Below are 20,209 nucleotides of genomic sequence, written 5' to 3'. Positions count from 1 at the left end.
ATGGAGGTTTCTCACACATTCTCTCCTCTAAGGTTCATTCAGCACAACAAGGTGCACGCTGCTGATACTGTAAACTTGTATTCTCAAACATCAATCCTCTTTTAAAATTTATTTTTTAAAGAGGGACACTGAATAACACAATTGTTTATTGTAAAATATTTTCATTAATGACAAATACAATAAATACATCAGTTTGACGTAACACATCACCTAGATTCTAAAGGTATTTTTATATATGTTTTGAACAACTAGATGCAACTGGCAAATGTCTTTTAATTATACTTTAGTTTTTGCATTCGCTTTGAAAATACGGATTAACAGTCATTCAACTGAGTATTGTCTAAACTAGTTAATAAAGTACAACTAAAATAATCCTCCTATTTAAGTTATGCATTTTCATCAACCTCCTCTTCAGGTAACGTGAATTCTTTTGTTATCTAGTAGGTAACTTACATCTGACCAGTGGTTCTTGTCATCAGATTTCCTTTCTGGCTGACAAATTCCTTGACTTCATCTTTAAATGGTGTCTGCAACAGCTTGTAACACATTCCTGTTGTAGAGAATTAATACCATTTCATAGAGTTACTTTTTCTTCACTTTCAAATATTCCTCAATGCTCTTCTTTCTCACAACAAATTATGTTGCGATTGTTTTCACTAAAATGTTGAACAAAAATAGCTAGCATCTGACAAAATTAGCTGATCTGATGTAGTGTAAGTGAAATATATTTTTATTAATTAATAATAAAAATTTCAACTTATTAATAAAAAAGTAGAAAAGAATCAATCAAGACTAATATAATAAGTCAAATAAATATTCCATAAATGAAAAAAATTTTCCATTTGTAATTATTTATTTTGTTGATTTTTTTTCAACAATCTTGTGCAATAAGACTTTTTTATATAAATAAAAAACCATATAATTTACAACTTTAAACACTTACATTAAAAAAAAATAAATAATAGTAATAATAACCTTGTTACAATTTTGTAATGATATTTAATTAAATAAAATAGTAGTTTAACAGTTTTATAAGGAAATGAATGTGTGATAAAAATTAAAATAATTTTTTTATTTTTAATTTAGTCCTTAATTAATTTAGACATTGTGAATAAGAGACAAACTAAATGAAAGAAGTCAAATGATGTGTAAAATACAACTTTTATTACTTATATATGGAGTTCCACATGGTATGCAGTTAAGATATACAATGTTATAAAAGACTGACTGGTAACTACAGAAAGAAAACATAACATTTACATATGTACCAAAGAAAGATATGAATAAATGATGTTACTCTGAGTCATGAGAATGCAAAACAATCATTCATTAAATATGATGTTGTCTTTTTCTCATGATACATCTTCTTCATTGTTAAGTACTACATGACCATTTGCTTTAATAGTAAATAATAATAAAATACAATGGGAAAAATAAAAATGGTAACAGTGTAGGGCTGTGCATGTTGAAAACATAGCACAAATCCCAAGAAGAAATGCCATTAATCCATACAGATGAGTACAATTAACTTTTTTGTTCAAAAACAAGATAATAAAATTCAAAGCTAAAGATAATATGTTATAATAACCTGTCAATAAGCTGTGATAAAACACAGACAACACGAGCAGCATACTCTTGATTTAAAATACCATGATTTACAATATCAGCTTTGCTTTCTGCAACAATATCTGCAACACTTCCACTGTCAAGTGCAGTACCGCTTGGAGAAGCCAAAAACCCATACACGTCAACACTGCAATAAAAAAAGTGTTAAAAAAATAAAGTATAGTTCAAAAAGTACATATTTATTATTTCTTAATAAGTTGATATAATTTGTATTAGAATTACTATTATAAATCCTGTTTATTTAAAAGTAATTAATATAAAAATGAAATAGAGTTTAATTTAAATATAGTATATACCTCATGAAATAAATATAGTATGCACCTAATTATTACACATTACTGTACAAAATATTGTAAATAATAAATAGAAATCTAGGGTAATTTAATTTATGTCAAATAAAAATTATCTTAAAATCAAAACAAGTACTTATTTTTATCTTAGCTCAATCTATTCTTACCTCAATTTCTTTTATTGATTGAAATCAGCATTCCAACCAACGAGGGTAAGTCAATTATTATCAGCAATTTAGTTATATTTTTGTTTATGTTGGTAGTCCTATCGTGTTGTATAGATGACGCATGCGTGATTTAATTGGTTATGTCTGTACAGGTTTGAGTTATTTCCATTATTGCTGCCCTGCTGTTAACCATGGCTGCTCCGCTTTCTGTTTGCACCAAAGAAGAGCAACGTTCAGTGATCTGTTTTTTGTGGTCAGAAGGTGTATCAGGGGCTGAAATTCATCGAAGACTTTCAGTACAGAACAGGAACAGTGTGTTGCCGCAACGGAGTGTCTACGAATGGATTGAAAAATTTTAAAATCATCGCACAAGTGTTATTACGCACAACGAAGGAGCCGGACAACCGTTTACTGTCACAAATGAGGAAAACATTGAGCATGTATGTGACATGGTTTTCTTAGACAGACGAGTAACTATTGATGAAGTGGCACATAGTCTGCAAATTAGTCACGATTCTACCTACAAAATCATCCACAACAAACTTGGGTTTCATAAAGTCTGTACAACATGGGTCCCAAAACAACTCACACAGTTGCATAAACAAATGCGCTTGGACATCTGCCAAAAACATTTGGATCGCTATGGTAACAAACAGGACATCTTCTTAGACAGAATCATCACTGGTGATGAAACATGGATCCATAATTACGAGCCGGAGAGTAAACGGCAGAGTATGGAATGGAAACATCCAAATTTGCCCTGCAAAAAAAGTTCAAGACCCAACCATCTGCAGTAAAACTGATGCTTATGGTTTTTAGCAACTCACAACGCCCAGTACTGGAACATTATGAGGAAAGGGGCATGACAATAAATAGTGCACGTTACAGTGAGATGCTTACTGCAAAGCTGAAGCCTGCAATTCGAAGCAAACACCGAGGACTCTTGTCGAAAGGTGTTGTGTTGTTGCACGACAATACCCGTCCACATACTGCTGCCCATGCTGCTGAAACGCTCCAGAAACTCAACTTTGAAGTACTGGCTCATCTTCCGTATAGTCCTGATCTTGCCCCTTCTGACTACCACTTGTTTGGTTCACTCAAAGAGACATTAAGGGGCCGTCGATTTACCTCAGACGAAACAGTGCATTCCTGGCTCGCAGCTCAACCGAAAACCTTCTTATATGAGGGCATCAGGAAGCTTGTGCAACGATGGACCAAGTGCATTGAAATACAAGGAGACTATGTTGAAAAATGATGTACATGTAAGTTTCCTGTTTGTATTGCAATAAAATTTATAATTACACCACGGATAATAATTGACTTACCCTCATAAAGGAATAAGGAAAATAAAAATAAGTTCTACATAAAATTTACTTTTAACACATGAAACTATTAGTGCCATCATAAAATACACCTAAAATTTTAAATTAGCTTTGTAGAGTTTATTTTTTCTCTCCTACTCCCCTTTATAAACAATTTTAAAATAAGGCAGCCATGTTTGCATTTCAAGAAAATAAGAATACACAGACCAGACATTGTCAATAGTACATATATCTACTACTTTAAGCAGTACAAGAACCAATTTATTTTTTTAATATTTCATTTATTTGGTTTTCTACCAAATAACTAAAAATAACATTATTAACAAAAAAGTTACATATGGAATAAAAATATTGGTCTTTTTATGCTTAATATATCTGTACACTTTATTTATTTTTAATCATTAACAATTTTTAAGTTTAAAAAGGTTTCACGTGTAAAAAAAATTGACTTTTAATTACTATTTCTCAAGATGGTCATTAAAATATTGCAGCTTGGCTTGTTCTGATCATTTTTTTTGTTAACACAGATTCAAATTTCTTACTGGTAATCAGAATAGCAATATTCTGGCAATTTTTTCTAATGCAAAAACGTTATTCAAAAAAGAATTTAACCAATTCTTTTTAATTTAATAGTATGTACGAGGTCCATAAATAAAGTAATGAGACTGGTTCAGAAAAATTTTTTATTTACAATCTAATTATACATGGACTCTCTATCACCTTCAAAATAGTTCTCTTGGGAAGCCACTCAACTCTTCAAACAGTTTTCCCACTCTTCATAGCAGTGTTGGAACTCAGAAACTAGAATATCCTTCAGATGGTCGGTTATATTTTTTAAAATATTTTCTGCTGTTCCAAAGTGGTGTTCTTTTAAATTTGGGAACAGGAAAAAGTTGCAGGGACTTAAGTCAGGTTGATAAGGTGGTTGAGGAACTATCAGGAATTTTTTACCAAAAACTCATTAATTGACAGTGCAGTGTGATAAGGTGAATTGTCATGTTGCAGCATCCAGTTGTCTTTGATGGCTGGTCTCATGCGGGCAACTCTTTTCTGCAGTCTCTCAAGAATTTCTTGGTAAACATATAGATTTACAGTCTGTACTGTAGGCAAAAATTTCTTATGGACAAAGCCACTACTATCGAAGAAACAAATAGCACGGTTTTGATTTTTGATTTGTTCATTTTTGGGACATGGTGAATTTGAAGTGTGCCACTCATTGCTCTGCAGTTTTGTTTCTGGGCCGTACTCAAATATCCAAGATTCATCACTAGTAATAACATTTTTTTTTTAGAAAATCAGGATCAGTTTTAATTTGCCCTAAAAGATTGCAGCACACTTCCACCCTGTTGTTTTTCTGTTTAACAGTGAGATTTTTTGGGACCACTTTAGCACAAACTTTTTTCATGTCTAATTTGTTCGTCAAAATTTGATGGACTGTGGAATTTCAAATTCAATTGTTCTGCATCATTCTGACAGTTAATCATCGGTCGTACCGTTTCAAGTCATTGATTCACTCAACACTGTCATCAATTTTTGACGTTAATGGTCTTCCAGAATGTGGATTGTCCGCAACTGATTCCCAGCCATCTGAAAATGCTTTAAAGCACCTAAAAACTTGGGTTTGAGACAAGAGCATCATCTCTGTATGGCCTTTTCAATTTTGAAAAAGTTTCAGTAGCATTCTCACCGAATTTAACACAAAACTTGATTGCACAATGTTGTCATCATTAGTATTACTCATTTTTGTAACGCACAACAAAAACTCGTTTCATGAAAAGTTTGTTTACGTCTCACATGGCAAAAATATTAACACCTAATAAAAATCAGCTGTTCAATAACCATATGTTTACTAGTAACTTTAGTGTTGCCACTTTGGCTGCAAAAAAAACTAGTCTCATTATTTTATTTACAGACCTTGTATAAACAGGTGGCCAAGATAAACCAAACCCAAAGCAATCGAAGAACACATGAACTGTAAGGCGCTATTGTATAAGTAAATGAAAGACAAAAATCTACTGATGTTGGTTCTTCTATTTTTACAGGTACTACTGAAAATGTTGACTGCCATGGTCCAAGCACAGTTTGATCTGATGAATCACATTCAGTGCAACTTGCTGTAACTCGTCCCATTACATGCTGATGATGGCTTGCATATTTTCTGTTGCAGTACGTCAAGAGTTCATGGATTGTTCTGGTAAACCTTCCCCTTCAGGTTAACCCACAAATAAAAATCACAGCTGGATAGATCAGGTGACTGTGAAAACTATAGATCCTTCGGGAAAGTCCTGTCAGGTGAGAAACTGAGTGGACTGCTTCCAAGGAAGTGTTTGCTGTGTGTGCTGTTTTGCCATCTTGGTGTTAATATGCGAAACATCGTTTGTCCAGTGTTAGTTGCTGTACAAAGGGCTGGAAGTTGGCAATGTAATGCGCTGAGTTCACTGTGTCTGAAGAAAATGGTTCCAATGATTCTCGTTCTCAAGAATCATTGGACCACAATCCAATCTTTACATCAAGCAGCTCGAATATTTATCATGGGTTTTCAACAGACCAATATTGCAAATTTTGGGAATTACCGTAGCCACTGAGGTGTAACTACACTTTGCCCGTCATGATGTAGAAGTTTGGATCAAGTAAATCACTTTCAATTTCCTGCAGCAGCCTTGTTTAATAACAAGTTTATTATGGTTTCTTAGGCTTATTGCTTATTACGCTTTAACTCTTGTAAAGCCATGATCTTGTATGGCTTCAGGTTAAGGTCTTATAGAATGCGCTGGCCTGTTGTTCACTGGTAAATGTCTTCCTTCTGCGCCTTGGTCCTTTTCACAAATGGGTATTGATTCTAATTATCAAGCACAGATACAGTTCGTTCAAACTTCTTTATGAGGTCATGTATGGATGACTTGGCGGCTGAATCACTGTTGAATTCTGCATGGAATTTTTCTTGCACTCTTTGATTGATCTGCCTGTCCATAATATTTCTTGAAGATGAATATTCTGGCATCCCCTCTCACTGTTCAAGGTCAACGTGCAACACAGCTCGCCAAAAACTGGCATTTGAAATGTTATTGGTTGTTGCTACATTGAGTGCACAAATGCTTTTAGGTTTTTCCTCTCCCTTTTAAACAGTAACCATTTATTGTTTTGTTATAAATAAATTATTAAACTACGTAAAAATTAAACTTATGAATTTAATAAACTAAAGCAGTATAATTTTAAAATCTATAATGCTATGAAAGATATTGAGCATCAGGTACTTTATCTTTAGTAGTGATTAAGTTCACTTGAATTCTATGTTGATTTCCATCTTGTTTGATATTATAAACCTCTTATCTATCAATCTAGAAGAAAAAATGTATGAGTACTTTTTTATATGTTGTTCTTTTAGCTGACTTTAATATCATTATAAAATAATTAACTACTAATTGTTCATATTTACCTAGAAAAACTATGAGAAACAAAAAAAAAATATTTAAAACATGTTTTTCTTTTTTATCTTACAGGAATTTTTTCAGATATAGTAACTTAGTCAGCAATGTGAAATTTAATATTTCTACTACATTTTATGTCATATTCGGGTGCCTGTTAGTCTTAAATCACTATCTCATGTGGCCTACAAAGGTAATCGTGATTTTTTGTTTTTTTAATAATTATTTTATTTAGTGCTTTTTTGAAGTTTCAAAACTTTATCATTCAATATACTAATCATCTAGATACAATACCGGTATATTTTTTTTTTTTTTAGAAACATTCTGTCTAAATAGAAATTTGAATGTTGATTAATAGTAATGTTCATGTGTGTAATGCGTTTATGTGCTAGCTGCGATGTATTTCTGCTTCCTTTTGCTGAGTACACTTTTTGCTTTTATCTTGAAAACGATGAATTCTTCTAAAAAATCACAAGAGGCAAAAGGTGTCTCTTTTTTATCGTTTTATGGAATACCATCATTAAAATTTGGAATTTGTGTAATTTTTTAATTTTCTCTTTCAATGTAGCCCCACTCTCCTTCTACTAAGAAAATTTAAGGTGGCCTATGTTACTTCCAGACCAAAGACCTGTTACTAACCAAATGTTGGTTGTAATTATTGGATTTTGAAACTACAGACGGGAAGGAAGAAACATGCATAACAATTAAATACATTAATTACCATTCCTCCTATGGACATAGTCAGATAATTAATCTGAATAGTAAAAATAATCAATAGTTTACAAATATAATTAAAAATAACTTTTAAATTTAAAGCAAATTTACTCCACCTTCAAAACCAATACATGATAGCATATTTCGCTCCCATTATTAAAAGTAACTAATACGAGTCATTTAAATGAATAAATAAACAAATAATATAGCTAACTTACCTTAAACTGAAATATAATAGCTGGTTCAGAATTGCCAGATCATGCTTATCAAATAACTAGCTTTATCTATAGTGATCAAGCTAACCAAATTCCAAGGAATACAATAAAATACAAAGGAATTTGAGGGTGGCAAAATTTAATTAATTTGCTTCTAAACTTAAAGAACTGTTTTAAGGTTTACTAGATAAGTATGAAATTGATATTAATAAGACTAAAAGCATTCAATATGGATGTTGGGATATAGGATTAAAAAGTAATTAAGAGATTATGTCACACTGATGATAAAGAGATGATATGAATAAAAAGAAAAGAAATTAGTTATATAAAGGCGGAACAAAATTTCAACAGTATTGGAATCTCAAAAATACTGGAAAAGTATTAGTTTAAATTAAAAAAATGAGAAAAGATGAATACTGAGAAACGTTTTGCAGCCTGTTTGAAGTGAGTAACTCTATTAAGTAATTTCAAGAAATGGGACTGAATATAGGTACAAAAAATGTTAGCAATAACAATAATATGGTTTCTGTTCCAGCAATCACTGGTGAAAGATAGAATTGCATTCTTCCATCATCAAATGAAGCGGAATCAATAATAATACCTACAAAAAATAAGAATTTATTTGTAAAATTGGACTTAATAATCACTAACGATATTTCTGAATTGGTAATTAAAAAATTTTCAAGTTCTTGTAAGGCCTCTCTCTCATTTTATGTTTCTTTTAGTGAAGATAATTTCTTAATAAACTAAAACTACAGAAAGTTCACATAATTCATAACAGTAAAATATCTGGTCAGTAATTATAGATCAGTCCAGTAATCAGCCATGATAAGATTTTTATATAATTTTAACAAACAGTATGTTATAGTAAATGACCAGCTTGGTTTATGGAAATATAATAAGATGGTATTGGTCCTAATATAGGAAATGTAGAAAGAACAATTTCTGTATTTTCAGATTTTTCATTCATTTATTAATTTCAATGAGTAAATTTTGATAATTATGATAAAGAAATTGAGTACAGTTGAAGTTACATCACTTAAATGGTTTGAGTCTTACTTAGGTAGCAGGAAAAGTATGTCAGAATTAAAGACATCTGCATTGCATATGAAATTAAAACAAAGATTTCAGATTTTCTTAACATAGTGAATGTGTACAGACACGTGACAGAATATTCTGCTTATCAAGTGACATTGGATGTTCTGGCACATTCTGATATTATTTTAGAAGAGTATATCCTTTTTTGTTATTCACTGATTACTTAGTTTAAGTTTCTTGTCATACAGTGATCCTCTGGCTTTCCAATAGTAAACATTGTTTTGGTCTACAAAATTATAATATGTTACTACAATACTAATTTTCCTGTGGCATATAATTTTTTCCTACTCATTGATTACTATATTTCATATTAAACAGTGGTTCTTTGGCTTTATAGCTGTAAACATTGTTTTGGTATATGGAATTATAATCTGTTAATGCAATAGTTGCCTGTTACAGTAGTTACTTAAATTTTTGTGTGGCATATAATTTTTTTTACATTTCTGCCCAATTACAGTATTTATTTAAAATAATTTTTAACTAATATGTTGAATTATTGTATTTTTAAATATCTAATGTTTTTGTTTTTTTTATTTTAGTTTTTTGTCTTAATTAATGCCACATTTTACAAAAAAATGTGTGTTTTTGACTTTAAGAAAAGGCCATATTTATTTTAATTCTAGTTATTTAAAATATTATAAATTTCATACTAGAAAAAAATAATAATAGTAAAGTTATTTTCTAAAGAAATAAGGGAGTGCATGTTTCATGGATTTGAATCAAAGTAAGGTGTAAGATAATCATGAAGTTATTGGTAAATTTAGATGGACTTCAACTATTTTTATTTTCAATGAAACTTGTTTTTAAGATTTACAATAATTCATTTACACAAACCATAAGATTATTATTACAGTTTAATATAAACAAAAATTTATTGACAACCAGTACATTAATCAATTACTTTCTGCACAAAATCAACCAGCTGACTGATACTACCCACACAATCTAAGACTTTTATAATGGTATTTCTGACGGTATAAGTGACATCAGTCTCTTTTAAATATTCTTTGAAACAATTCAAAATGTTAATGCCACTAGTGATGCAATGGTTGCTATACAATTCTCTGGCATTTGGATTTTTTCCTGAACCTCTTCACCACTTTCGTAAGCAAATTAGATTGTCATAACTGAATACCACTATTATTCGTACTGGTGTAATTTATTAGTAGAGTAAACTTTTTCTATTCATGCTACTTTGAACAATTTTTAAAATTGGGAACTCCCTTTACAGCCCCCTCCCCCTACACACCTTCAGATCCAATTCGGTCCGATCTCCAATTTAGGAAAGGAGATTGCTATCCACACTACAATTTCTTTCTTTCAATCTCATCATTAGTCAGTACCACTGAGACTCCTGACCTGATCACACCCTCGTTGTAATAGCACAGTTTTTGTCAAAAAATAAAAAGATTGAGGTTGCTCATACATCATTGTTGATCCTCCAAAAGCCCCAACCAGAAAGGAAATTTTGAGTAAAAAGTGGCTAAAGGAAATAAAGAAATTTGCCTATTTGATATTGTTGAAGTAATTGAACTTGGATGATTGCTGATTTTTTTTTACGAATAAATGAATAGAATTTTATAGAATTGGTGAGAATGGTAAAACCGTTCATAGAAAATGTGCCACTTTTTATTGTGTATATTTCTCAATCATTAAAAAAAAGTTGTTTTTTGCAGTTACAGTGCTTCTTTGTTTGAATTTGAAAATTTCCAGCAATATATATGTTTTAGCACATAATATTAGCAAGCTGAAAGCAATGGAAACCTACAGCTAATTTTTTTCCAAGAAACTGTGACTCTGCATTTTCATATAACAACGATGGGGAGGCACCTTCCTTAGTAAAATATTCCAGAGGTAAACTAGTCCCCCATTCGGATCTCCGGGTGGGGACTACTATGATGGGGTCACCAGAAAATTAAAAAAATAACATTCTATGAGTAAGAGCGTGGAATGTTAGAAGTCTAAAAAAAGTTAGAAAATTTAAAGAGAGAAATGGATAGATTAAATGTAGATGTAGTAGGAATTAGTAAGGTTTGGTGGGAAGAGAAAAACAACTTTTGGTCACGTGATTTTAGAATAATTAACACAGCTTCAAATAAAGGGCAGGCAGGGGTAGGTTAATGAACAAGAAGATAGGGAAGAATGTAAAGTATTTCAAAATGCATAGCGACAGAATGATTGTAATAAGGATTAAATCAAAACCTAAGCCGAAAATGATTGTTAATGTCTATATGCCTACAAGTGCCCATGATGATGAATGATGATGAGGTAGAGTGTGTATATGAAGAAATTGATGATGCAATTAAACACATAAAATGGGACAAAAATTTAATAATAGTTGGAAATTGAAATGCAAGCACTGGAAAAGGCAAGGAAGGAAATATTGTGGGTGAATATGGGCTGGGAAAAAGAAATGAAAGAGGGGACTACTTAAAAAGTTTTGCACAAAGTATAATTAAGTAATTGCCAACATCCAGTTTAAAAATCATAATAGAAGAATATACACGTGGAAAAAGCCAGGTGATACTGCAAGGTATCAAATAGATTATATCATGGTTATGCAAAGATTTAGAAATCATTTCAGTGACTGCAAAACTTACCCTGGAGCAGACATTGATAGTGACCATAATTTAGTGATAATGAAATGTAGATTGGGGTTTAAAAACCTGAAGAAAAGGTGTCAGATGAATTGGTGGAATTTAGACAAGCCAGAGGAAGAGGAGGTAAAGAAGATTTTTGAGGAGCAGATTGCAAGAGGTGTGAGTAAAAAAAATAAGGTAGAAAATGTAGAAGAAGAATGGGAGAATGATAAAAAGGAATTCTTAAATCAGCAGAAGTGAACTTAGGCAGAATAAACTGGTAGAAAATCTTGTATGTCAGAAGATATACTGCAGCTGATGGATGAATGTAGAAAATTTAAGAATGCTAGTGATGAAGAAAGTAAAAGGAACTATCGACAATTAAGAAATACTATAAACAGGAAGTGCAAAATAGTGAAAGAAGAGTGAATTAAAGAAAAGTATTCAGAAGTGGAAAGAGAAATTAACATTGGTAAAATAGACGGAGCATACAGGAAACTTAAGAAAATTTTGGGGTATATAAATTAAAATCTAATAATGTGTTAAACAAAGATGGTGCACCGATTTATAATACGAAAGGAAAGATCGATAGGTGGGTGGAATATATTGAAAAGTTGTATGGAGAAAATGAATTAGAAAATGGTGTTATAGAGGAAGAAGAGAAAGTCGAAGAGGATGAAAGGGGAGAAACAATACTGAGATCTGAATTTAAGAGAGTATTAAAAGATTTTAATGGCAGAAAGGATCATGGAATAGACGGAATACCTGCAGAATTACTGCACAGTGCAGGTGAGAAAGCGATAGATAAATTATACAAACTGGTGTGTAATATTTACAGACTTCAAAAAGAGTGTTGTAGTCATGACACCAAAGAAAACAGGAGCAGATAAATGTGAAGAATACAGAACAATTAGCTTATCTGACCATGCATCAAAAATCTTAACTAGAATTTTGTACAGAAGAATTGAAAGAGAGTGAAAGAAGTGTTAGGAGAAGACCAATTTGGTTTCAGGAAACATATAGAGACAAGGGAAGCAATTTTAGCACTCAGATTAATAGTAGAAAGATGATTAAAGAAAAACAAACCAACATACTTGGTATTTATAGACCTAAAAAAGTCATTTGATAATGTAGACTGGAATAAAATGTTCAGCCTTTAAAAAAAATTAGGGTTCAAATACAGAGATAGAAGAACAATTGCTAACATGTACAGGAACCAAACAGCAACAGTAATAATTGAAGAACATAAGAAAGAAGGCGTGATAAAAAAGGGAGTTCGAGAAGGATGTCCCCTATCCCCGTTACTTTTTAATCTTTACACACAACTAGCAATTAATGATGTTAAAGAACAATTCAGATCCGGAGTAAAAGTACAAGGTGAAAAGATAAAGATGTTACGATTTGCTGATGATATAGTAATTCTAGCTGAGAGTGAAAAGGATTTAGAAGAAACAATGAACGGCATGGATGAAGTCCTACGCAAGAAATACCGCATGAAAATAAACAAGAACTAAACTAAAATAATGAAATGTAGTAGAAATAACAAAGATGGACCACTGATTGTGAAAATAGGAAGAGAAAAGATTATTGAGGTAGAAGAATTTTGTTATTTGGGAAGTAAAATTATTAAAGATGGACAAAGCAGGAGTGACATAAAATGCTGAATAGCACAGGCGAAATGAACTTTCAGTCAGAAATATAATTTGTGTACATAAAAAATTAATTTAAACGTCAGGAAAAGATTTTTCAAATACATGTTTGGAGCGTAGCTTTACATGGAAGTGAAACTTGGATGATCCTAGAACCTGAGAAGAAAAAATTGGAAGCTTTTGAAATGTGGTGCTGTACGAGAATGTTAAAAATCAGATGAGTGGATAAAATGAAAATGAAGAGGTGTTGTAGCAAATTGATGAAGAAAGAAGCAGTTGGAAAAATATAGTTAAATATAGGGACAAAATTATAGGCCACATATTAAGGCATCCTTTAATATTGGAGGACAGGTAGACAGGAAAAATTATGTGGGCAGGGAATGTTTGGAATAAGTAAAACAAATTGTTAGGGATGTAGGTTGTAGGAGTATATCGAAATGAAACAACTAGCACTAGATAGGGAATCTTGGAGAGCTGTATCAAACCAGTCAAATGACTGAAGACAAAAAAAAAATATCACTAATATAATAATAAACAATTTGTGAGAATCTCTGTTATAAACAGTAATTATTTTAAAACTTGTAATATCTTAATTTTAATAAGTTTAATTTTTTATAATTTTTTAATTTGTAATAATTTTAATAGGTATTTTTATAAATGAAAAATGATTTCTAAAAATGATAAATTATTAAAAAAAAATTATAATTAATGAGAATGTTAATATAACAATTTGGAATGCTTTAAATATTTTATTAGTATTTTAGTTTTACATTCAAGATTATTATATTATTATATACTATTAAATAACACTACACTTTTCATTTTTAATTGACATAAACATACTAAAACACTGATATACTTTTTTGTGATAAAATTATCCCTGATAATGATATAATGTTGAAAGTATTTGATTATTTATTTACAATGGTCGATAATTTTGCAGTTTTAAAATATTTATACACATCAATGGATTGCCATGTTAAAATAATACTGAAATTTAAGTTTTGAATTAAGAAAACAGGGACGGTTAAAAGTACATAACATAATTTATTCTCAGAAAGGACTGCAACAGTTATTAACAGTAAATAAAATTTAAAGATTGCACAAGAATTGCAAAGAATATAAAAAAAGAAACATGATATTAATATTGGTAACCATTTTATGCTCAAAAAACATAACACATAAATACACATATACATCTAAAAGAAATGTTATATACAGTGTACTGCCCTTCAGAGGCACTGAAAATCTGTTATTTTGGCACACTGCCCTTACTTTTGACTAGCAATATTATCTGAACATGAGGCACACTATAGGTACAAAAACAGGGAACATTTAAACAGTTAAATAAAATTACAACTGTTTAAACAGATAATTATCTGTTGTAAAGCTTCAATAACAGAAGAGAAAGCGCAACATTTATAAGATAAATTTTCATGCTCAAACCCAGAATACAGATTAAAATTTGTCAATACAGTAATACAGCAATTCAGTAATATTAGGACTGCAGTTAGATAAGAGAAAAATAAATTGAAACAATTACCACACTTCATCTTCATCATCATCTTGAGCAAAACTAAGATTAAGGCGTTCTGCAGTTGAAAGTTTTTCAGTTGCAGCAGTATTAGCAGTAGATGATCCAGACGACTTAGGTTTAGGTGCTAAATTGACCCCTTGATTTTGGCCAAAACAGCTATGTTCCAATTGACTCACATGTAAGCAGCACCTTCAAAGAAATAGATATAACTTTTACTGGTTATAATTTTATTTATTTATTAACTTTCCCCATAAATCATTGTGTTAACACATTTAAGGCCTATACTCAAACTGAACTCAAGAAACTGCAATTAATGTTGTGGCAAGATCTAGAGTCTGACTCAAGAATTATATTTCATATACATTGTAAGCAATAATGGGCATCTATTCAATCACCAACAATGAAAAATAATGTTTAGAATCTATCTTGAAATATTTAGAAATAAATCATTAGAAAATGTAAAAAACATAATTTATTTTTTCAATGCAATTTCTCTTGATCATAAATTTAAATATAACTTAAATCCTTTTAGCATTGTTTAGCTGTAAGTTAGTTTATTACTGTAGCAAATCAGACATATGTATTTTCCTCAGAAAAACATGTAGAATGAAACCTATCCTACTTATTTTGACATAATATTAACATCAAATCAAAGAGAAAAAGTAACTTATAAACAATATGTTTCTCAACATTTTATTAATTTGGATGAAAGAAGTTTAAAATGTTATTAAGTGCCAGGCTAAGAATATTAAATGGATTTATACCATCCAGGCCCCAATGAGTTAATTACATCGGTTAAAATCATAAAAAAACAAGTATATTACTGAGTAGAGAAACAATAAATATAAGTTAAAATTATTCTTATTTACCTGAATACATGTTTCCAGCAATCAGGAGCATGACTACCAAGTTCAATTCCTCGTGATAATAGTACATCCATGCTAAGTGCATGTGACGCATGCAACTTCTTTTGGCGAGGTAATGGGAATGACAAATGTAGTGATGGAGTAGGTGGTACTGCTGAATTTTCAGGACATGATGCCGATGCCAGTAATGAAAATATTCCTCCACAGCGATTCTGCATACCTTCAGTAAAAACACACCTACTTTTAATAAAGTGTAGTAGATATATTAAGTATAACGAGTTAAATAATGTAACTTTAGTTATATAATTTCTTTATTTTTAAATTTATAAATTTATTTAAAATTTGTAATTTTCACATTTGGTTTGTTTTTTTATATCCATTATTAAGAGTTTTGTATGTGAAATTTTAATATAACCTGTAAATAAATATTATTTTTAAAAAACACCTCTGATTATTTAGAAACAACTATACAAAGTCTTACATGTACATGTAGGGTAAAAAAAAGTATTAGAAATATTATTTATTGACTGTAAAAATGCATATTTTAATATTAAATATAATTTATATGCTTAAGATATGTCTTCCATTCCTCATCTGATTCATGAAAATGAAATTCATTTAAAAAATTATCATAAATTAATAAATAAAATAACAGCACATAATTTTGTAAAATATATACAGCATAGAAATAACCTTTGCAGTTATTCAGTACAAACTGTACAGACCACTGTACCCAGTATCATGTTGGAATTCTTGCCTAACCATCAGCACATTCTAAATCAAAGGAGTAGCATTTCCAGCATATACCTAAAATAACAGATTAATCAACATTTTCAACAATTTTTTGTTCCTATCCTTCCAATATAATCATAGATTAAATTATTACTGCATTAATTTGTCTAGTACATTTGTAATCTTGCAGCACAACAAAATTATTTATAACAAAAAATTCTCATTTACTTAATGCTTAATATTATTATCATTATTATTTATTTGCTATTTTCTCTACGTTAAGCATTTTTGAAAAGATCCCTGCTTAATCAAAACATAAAAAAATATAAATACTCTATGGAAAACATAAAAAAAAAGTTTTATTTCATATGTATATATATACATATATGCAAAATAAAACAATTTTTACTGAATAAAACAGTATTTATGTTTTTGTATGTTTTGATGAAGCACAGATCTTTGTTTCATCAAAATCAAACTGTAAATATTGGATCAAGAAAATTAAAGATCAATTTTTTAACCATTTTATTCTAGTACATAGGGATTTATTCCACATATATTTTATATATTCTGATGAAGAAGAGACCTCTGTGAAAATACTTAATATTGTAATGGGTAGAAATACTTCTAGTAATAAAGCGCCAGAATAAGAATGAGAAAATGAAGAATATAAATCTATACACAGATTAAAAAAGAAAAATCCAAAAACAACAACAAAGGAATTCCTTCTATAATAGTTTAAAAGATTTACACAATAGAAACCATTATAATTAATAAGAAAAAGTAAGGGTTGGGTGTACTACTACAGGTCACGCCCAAGATCCTGAGATATAAATATTGCAAAGGACCAGATATAAAAACTCTGGCATAGTTGTGAAAAAAGTGAGTACAGTGTGTTTGATAAATGCAAGTACAGAGTGTGACAGCATCTGAAATAAGTGCAAGGTAACAGTTGAGCATACAAGCAAAAAGTGCATACCAGAGTATTCCGTTTTGGGACAGTGTTCTTGTTTGCAATTAAGTTGTTACCACATATATGCTTAACTTAACACCATCCCAACCCCACAGGGGGAAGACACCCACCTTGTGACGTTACCAGTCGCTACACCAGCCCCTCCGTTTCAAGCCCTGAGAAGCTTTACCGGAGATCGTCTTTAGACCCTCTAACTGATTACATCTCACAGTCATCAGCCAGGCCTCGGTCGAAATGCTACCAATGTAAATGCCTCAGCAGACATTTGCATCAGTAAAATACATATAGAATTTTGCCTTCATGTAGACTTCAAACACACATCTTCACATCCAACCTAACATGATTCCCTCAAACTAACTGACTGAAACCGCAGAAGCACGAACCCTATGCCTAGTAAAGATTTGACAACACCGTTTGTGACTGTGAATGCCTCAGAAAACGAACAAGTTTAAAGTTAATTCAGTACAACACTCATACCAATCAAAATTATGTTTTATTTCATAGAAATTCAGACCTACACCCAATTAAGTCGATCAGTTCAGGTCACATAACAAGGGGACGCAACCTCATTCCGGTCTGCACAGGAGCCGGGGACAAACCCCACACCCCCACACACAGTCCCATCACGGTGACTTACTTAGCATTATCAAGTCACAATCAGACTACCACTGGCGGAATGAAGCTACGCCCCCAGCTGCACGGGCTACCATACTCTGACAGTGCGGCCACCGTGCGAGTGGGAGTCCCAAATCGAATCACAAACGATATCAATATAACTGTGGCATGATGCCAATTCACCTACCTCCAACCAATCCAATGCCTAGGCTGGCCACCTGGGATCCTACCACGATCGAGTACCTCGATTTAAACTCCCTCTGCAGACCTATACACCTCAAGGGCGCGAAGAAAACCAGCCATTATAGTCCACTCCTCACGGATCATCCAGATAATATGAAGATCCAGAAAGGAATGTATTCTCTCAAGTTCCCTAACAGCTCGTATCAGGGACAGATGTAAAGGACATCGTCCACTGTATCATCAGTCCCACAATCCGGGCATCGACTTGAATCCACCAAACAAAACCTTGCCAAACTCACCCGAAAGGCACCATCCTGGGAAAGAAACTGTGTGATATGCAGATTGGGGGAGACCCATCCAATCGCACCTATATCAAAACTACAGGAAATATACCATATGTGTAGTGACCTGTGGGGGATTCGTCCCACCTGAACAGAGAGTACTTCTAGTACACTTATGCTTCTGCAACTGAAACAGGGTAGAGGGCCACCATAAGTTGTTAAATGCCCCGGATATGTCCAGAAAAATCCCTAATACATATTTACATGGATTAGAGGAAGCTATATCCATCACCTTTAGTATGGCATCTTCAGTGCTCTTGCTCAGTCGGAAAACATACTGGTTGTCCATTAGCAAATGATCAGTGGCCAATCTAACATTAATATGCACATATAGGACTTCTCAAAAACCTTGCCAATCATGAGCAAGAGCATTAGTGGACAGTAAGAAGAACTAACAGTAGGATCTTTGTTGCCACCTTTGAACAACACGAAGTCTCCACACTTCCAACACACCAGAAAGTGGCTAGCGAAGAGCAACCTATTATATATTCTAGTTAGAGGATCAAGGACTAATGGAAGCGCTCGAACGAGGAGCTCCACTGTGAAACAATCATATCCGGGGGCCTTGTGCCGTGCCATACTACAGATCACCTGGCGCACTTCCGCCTCAGTGATCTCAGAAGATTGTAAGTTGGTCTCAAAAATTGAGACTTCTCGCCTGAGATGCCAGTGGAATGAAACCTCACCCACCATAGTGTCATCTGGGAGGAAATCATTCAGCAAAATGTTAAGGACACAGTCCTTATCAATTATTACACCCTCGGAGGTTGACAAGGCTGAAAAGAAGACATCTTTCCTGTGCTAATGCCCAAGAGCTCTATACTGTAGAGCTATATACTATGCTATCTATACTATACACTAGAGCTGTTTCTAAATAAAGTTTTAGTTTTTCTAACTTTTCTTTGTTTTATTCAACTTATCTTACACCATTTTATTCAGAATTAAATTCTCAAAAAGTCTGATTAAGTTGTGCTAATTAACCAACGTGTTTGTACTGTGTTAAGAAACCTTAACCCAAGAAAAAACAGGGTTTCCCCCCCAAAATTTATTGGTTTTTTACCTCCCCAGATTTCTCAAAAACTACTGCAGAGATACGGTTCTGGAATCTATTTTATTCAATTTTTCAGGTCAAAAATCATGAGAAATCACTAATTCTGCATCTTAATTATTGCCCTAAAAATTTCAGTAAGACCTCATTTCACCAAGATAGCAGAAATCTGAGTGAAATATTTCAACAGCCATAACTCACAAACGAAGTATTTTAGAACATATGTTTATATGAACTTTTTCCATTATTTTCATCAGTAGAATAGTTATGAAAATTCCAGGAGAACTCTGTATACCTCTATTATCAATCTCTATAGTGATAACTCTATTACCAATAAACTGGAGAAAATTTGATATGATAATAGTGCAATGTGATAATAGTAATAAATGCAATGTCTTTCTGCTATTGTGTTTGGTTTATTACAGTTAATGTGATTAAATTCACTTAACAGTTAATGAAAAAATTATCACAATAATAATTTCATATTCACATATTAATACATTTTTCATTATTAAGGCCCTATTAAAAGAACAAAAATAGGATCATATTCTAATCACTGATTTATGAACTTTATAATTTTAACAATTTTCAATCTATGCAACTTCAGAACAGTCCTCAAGATAGTTGCCATCCGACTGAATCCTAACAAAGAGGCGGCTTTCTCACCAGTATGTAATAGATACTAAGCATAACACCACACATGAACCTGAATGGCAACAACACAGTTTCCACATATCCAAAGAAGAAGGAAATGAGATACAAAGAAAAAAGAAAACTACAGAAAGGGTAGAATTAACTTACAGTAGAACCACTTCTAGTCATGGTAGAT

General features: G+C 31.8%; 1 protein-coding gene across 2 annotated transcripts in view; it reads right to left on the bottom strand.

Annotated features, from left to right (window-relative positions):
* The window catches only part of LOC142320354 (brefeldin A-inhibited guanine nucleotide-exchange protein 3), a 153,928-nt gene that overhangs the window by 55,098 nt on the left and 78,621 nt on the right, over positions 1–20,209 (bottom strand). For both annotated transcript variants that reach the window (XR_012755356.1, XM_075358063.1), the window contains exons 18-20: positions 15,492–15,708; positions 14,629–14,811; positions 1,589–1,753 (exon numbers count right to left, since the gene is read on the bottom strand). Coding sequence is in view for 1 of the 2 variants with exons in the window: in XM_075358063.1 (XP_075214178.1) it covers positions 1,589–1,753; positions 14,629–14,811; positions 15,492–15,708 (565 nt within the window). In the remaining variant the exon portion in view is untranslated. The remainder of the gene's footprint in view (positions 1–1,588; positions 1,754–14,628; positions 14,812–15,491; positions 15,709–20,209) is intronic.

The sequence above is a fragment of the Lycorma delicatula genome, chromosome 1 (genome assembly GCF_047948215.1).
Source record: "Lycorma delicatula isolate Av1 chromosome 1, ASM4794821v1, whole genome shotgun sequence".
NCBI lineage: Eukaryota > Metazoa > Arthropoda > Insecta > Hemiptera > Fulgoridae > Lycorma > Lycorma delicatula.
Note: the sequence above shows the minus strand (reverse complement) of the source record. Positions and strands in the feature narration are given on the sequence as shown.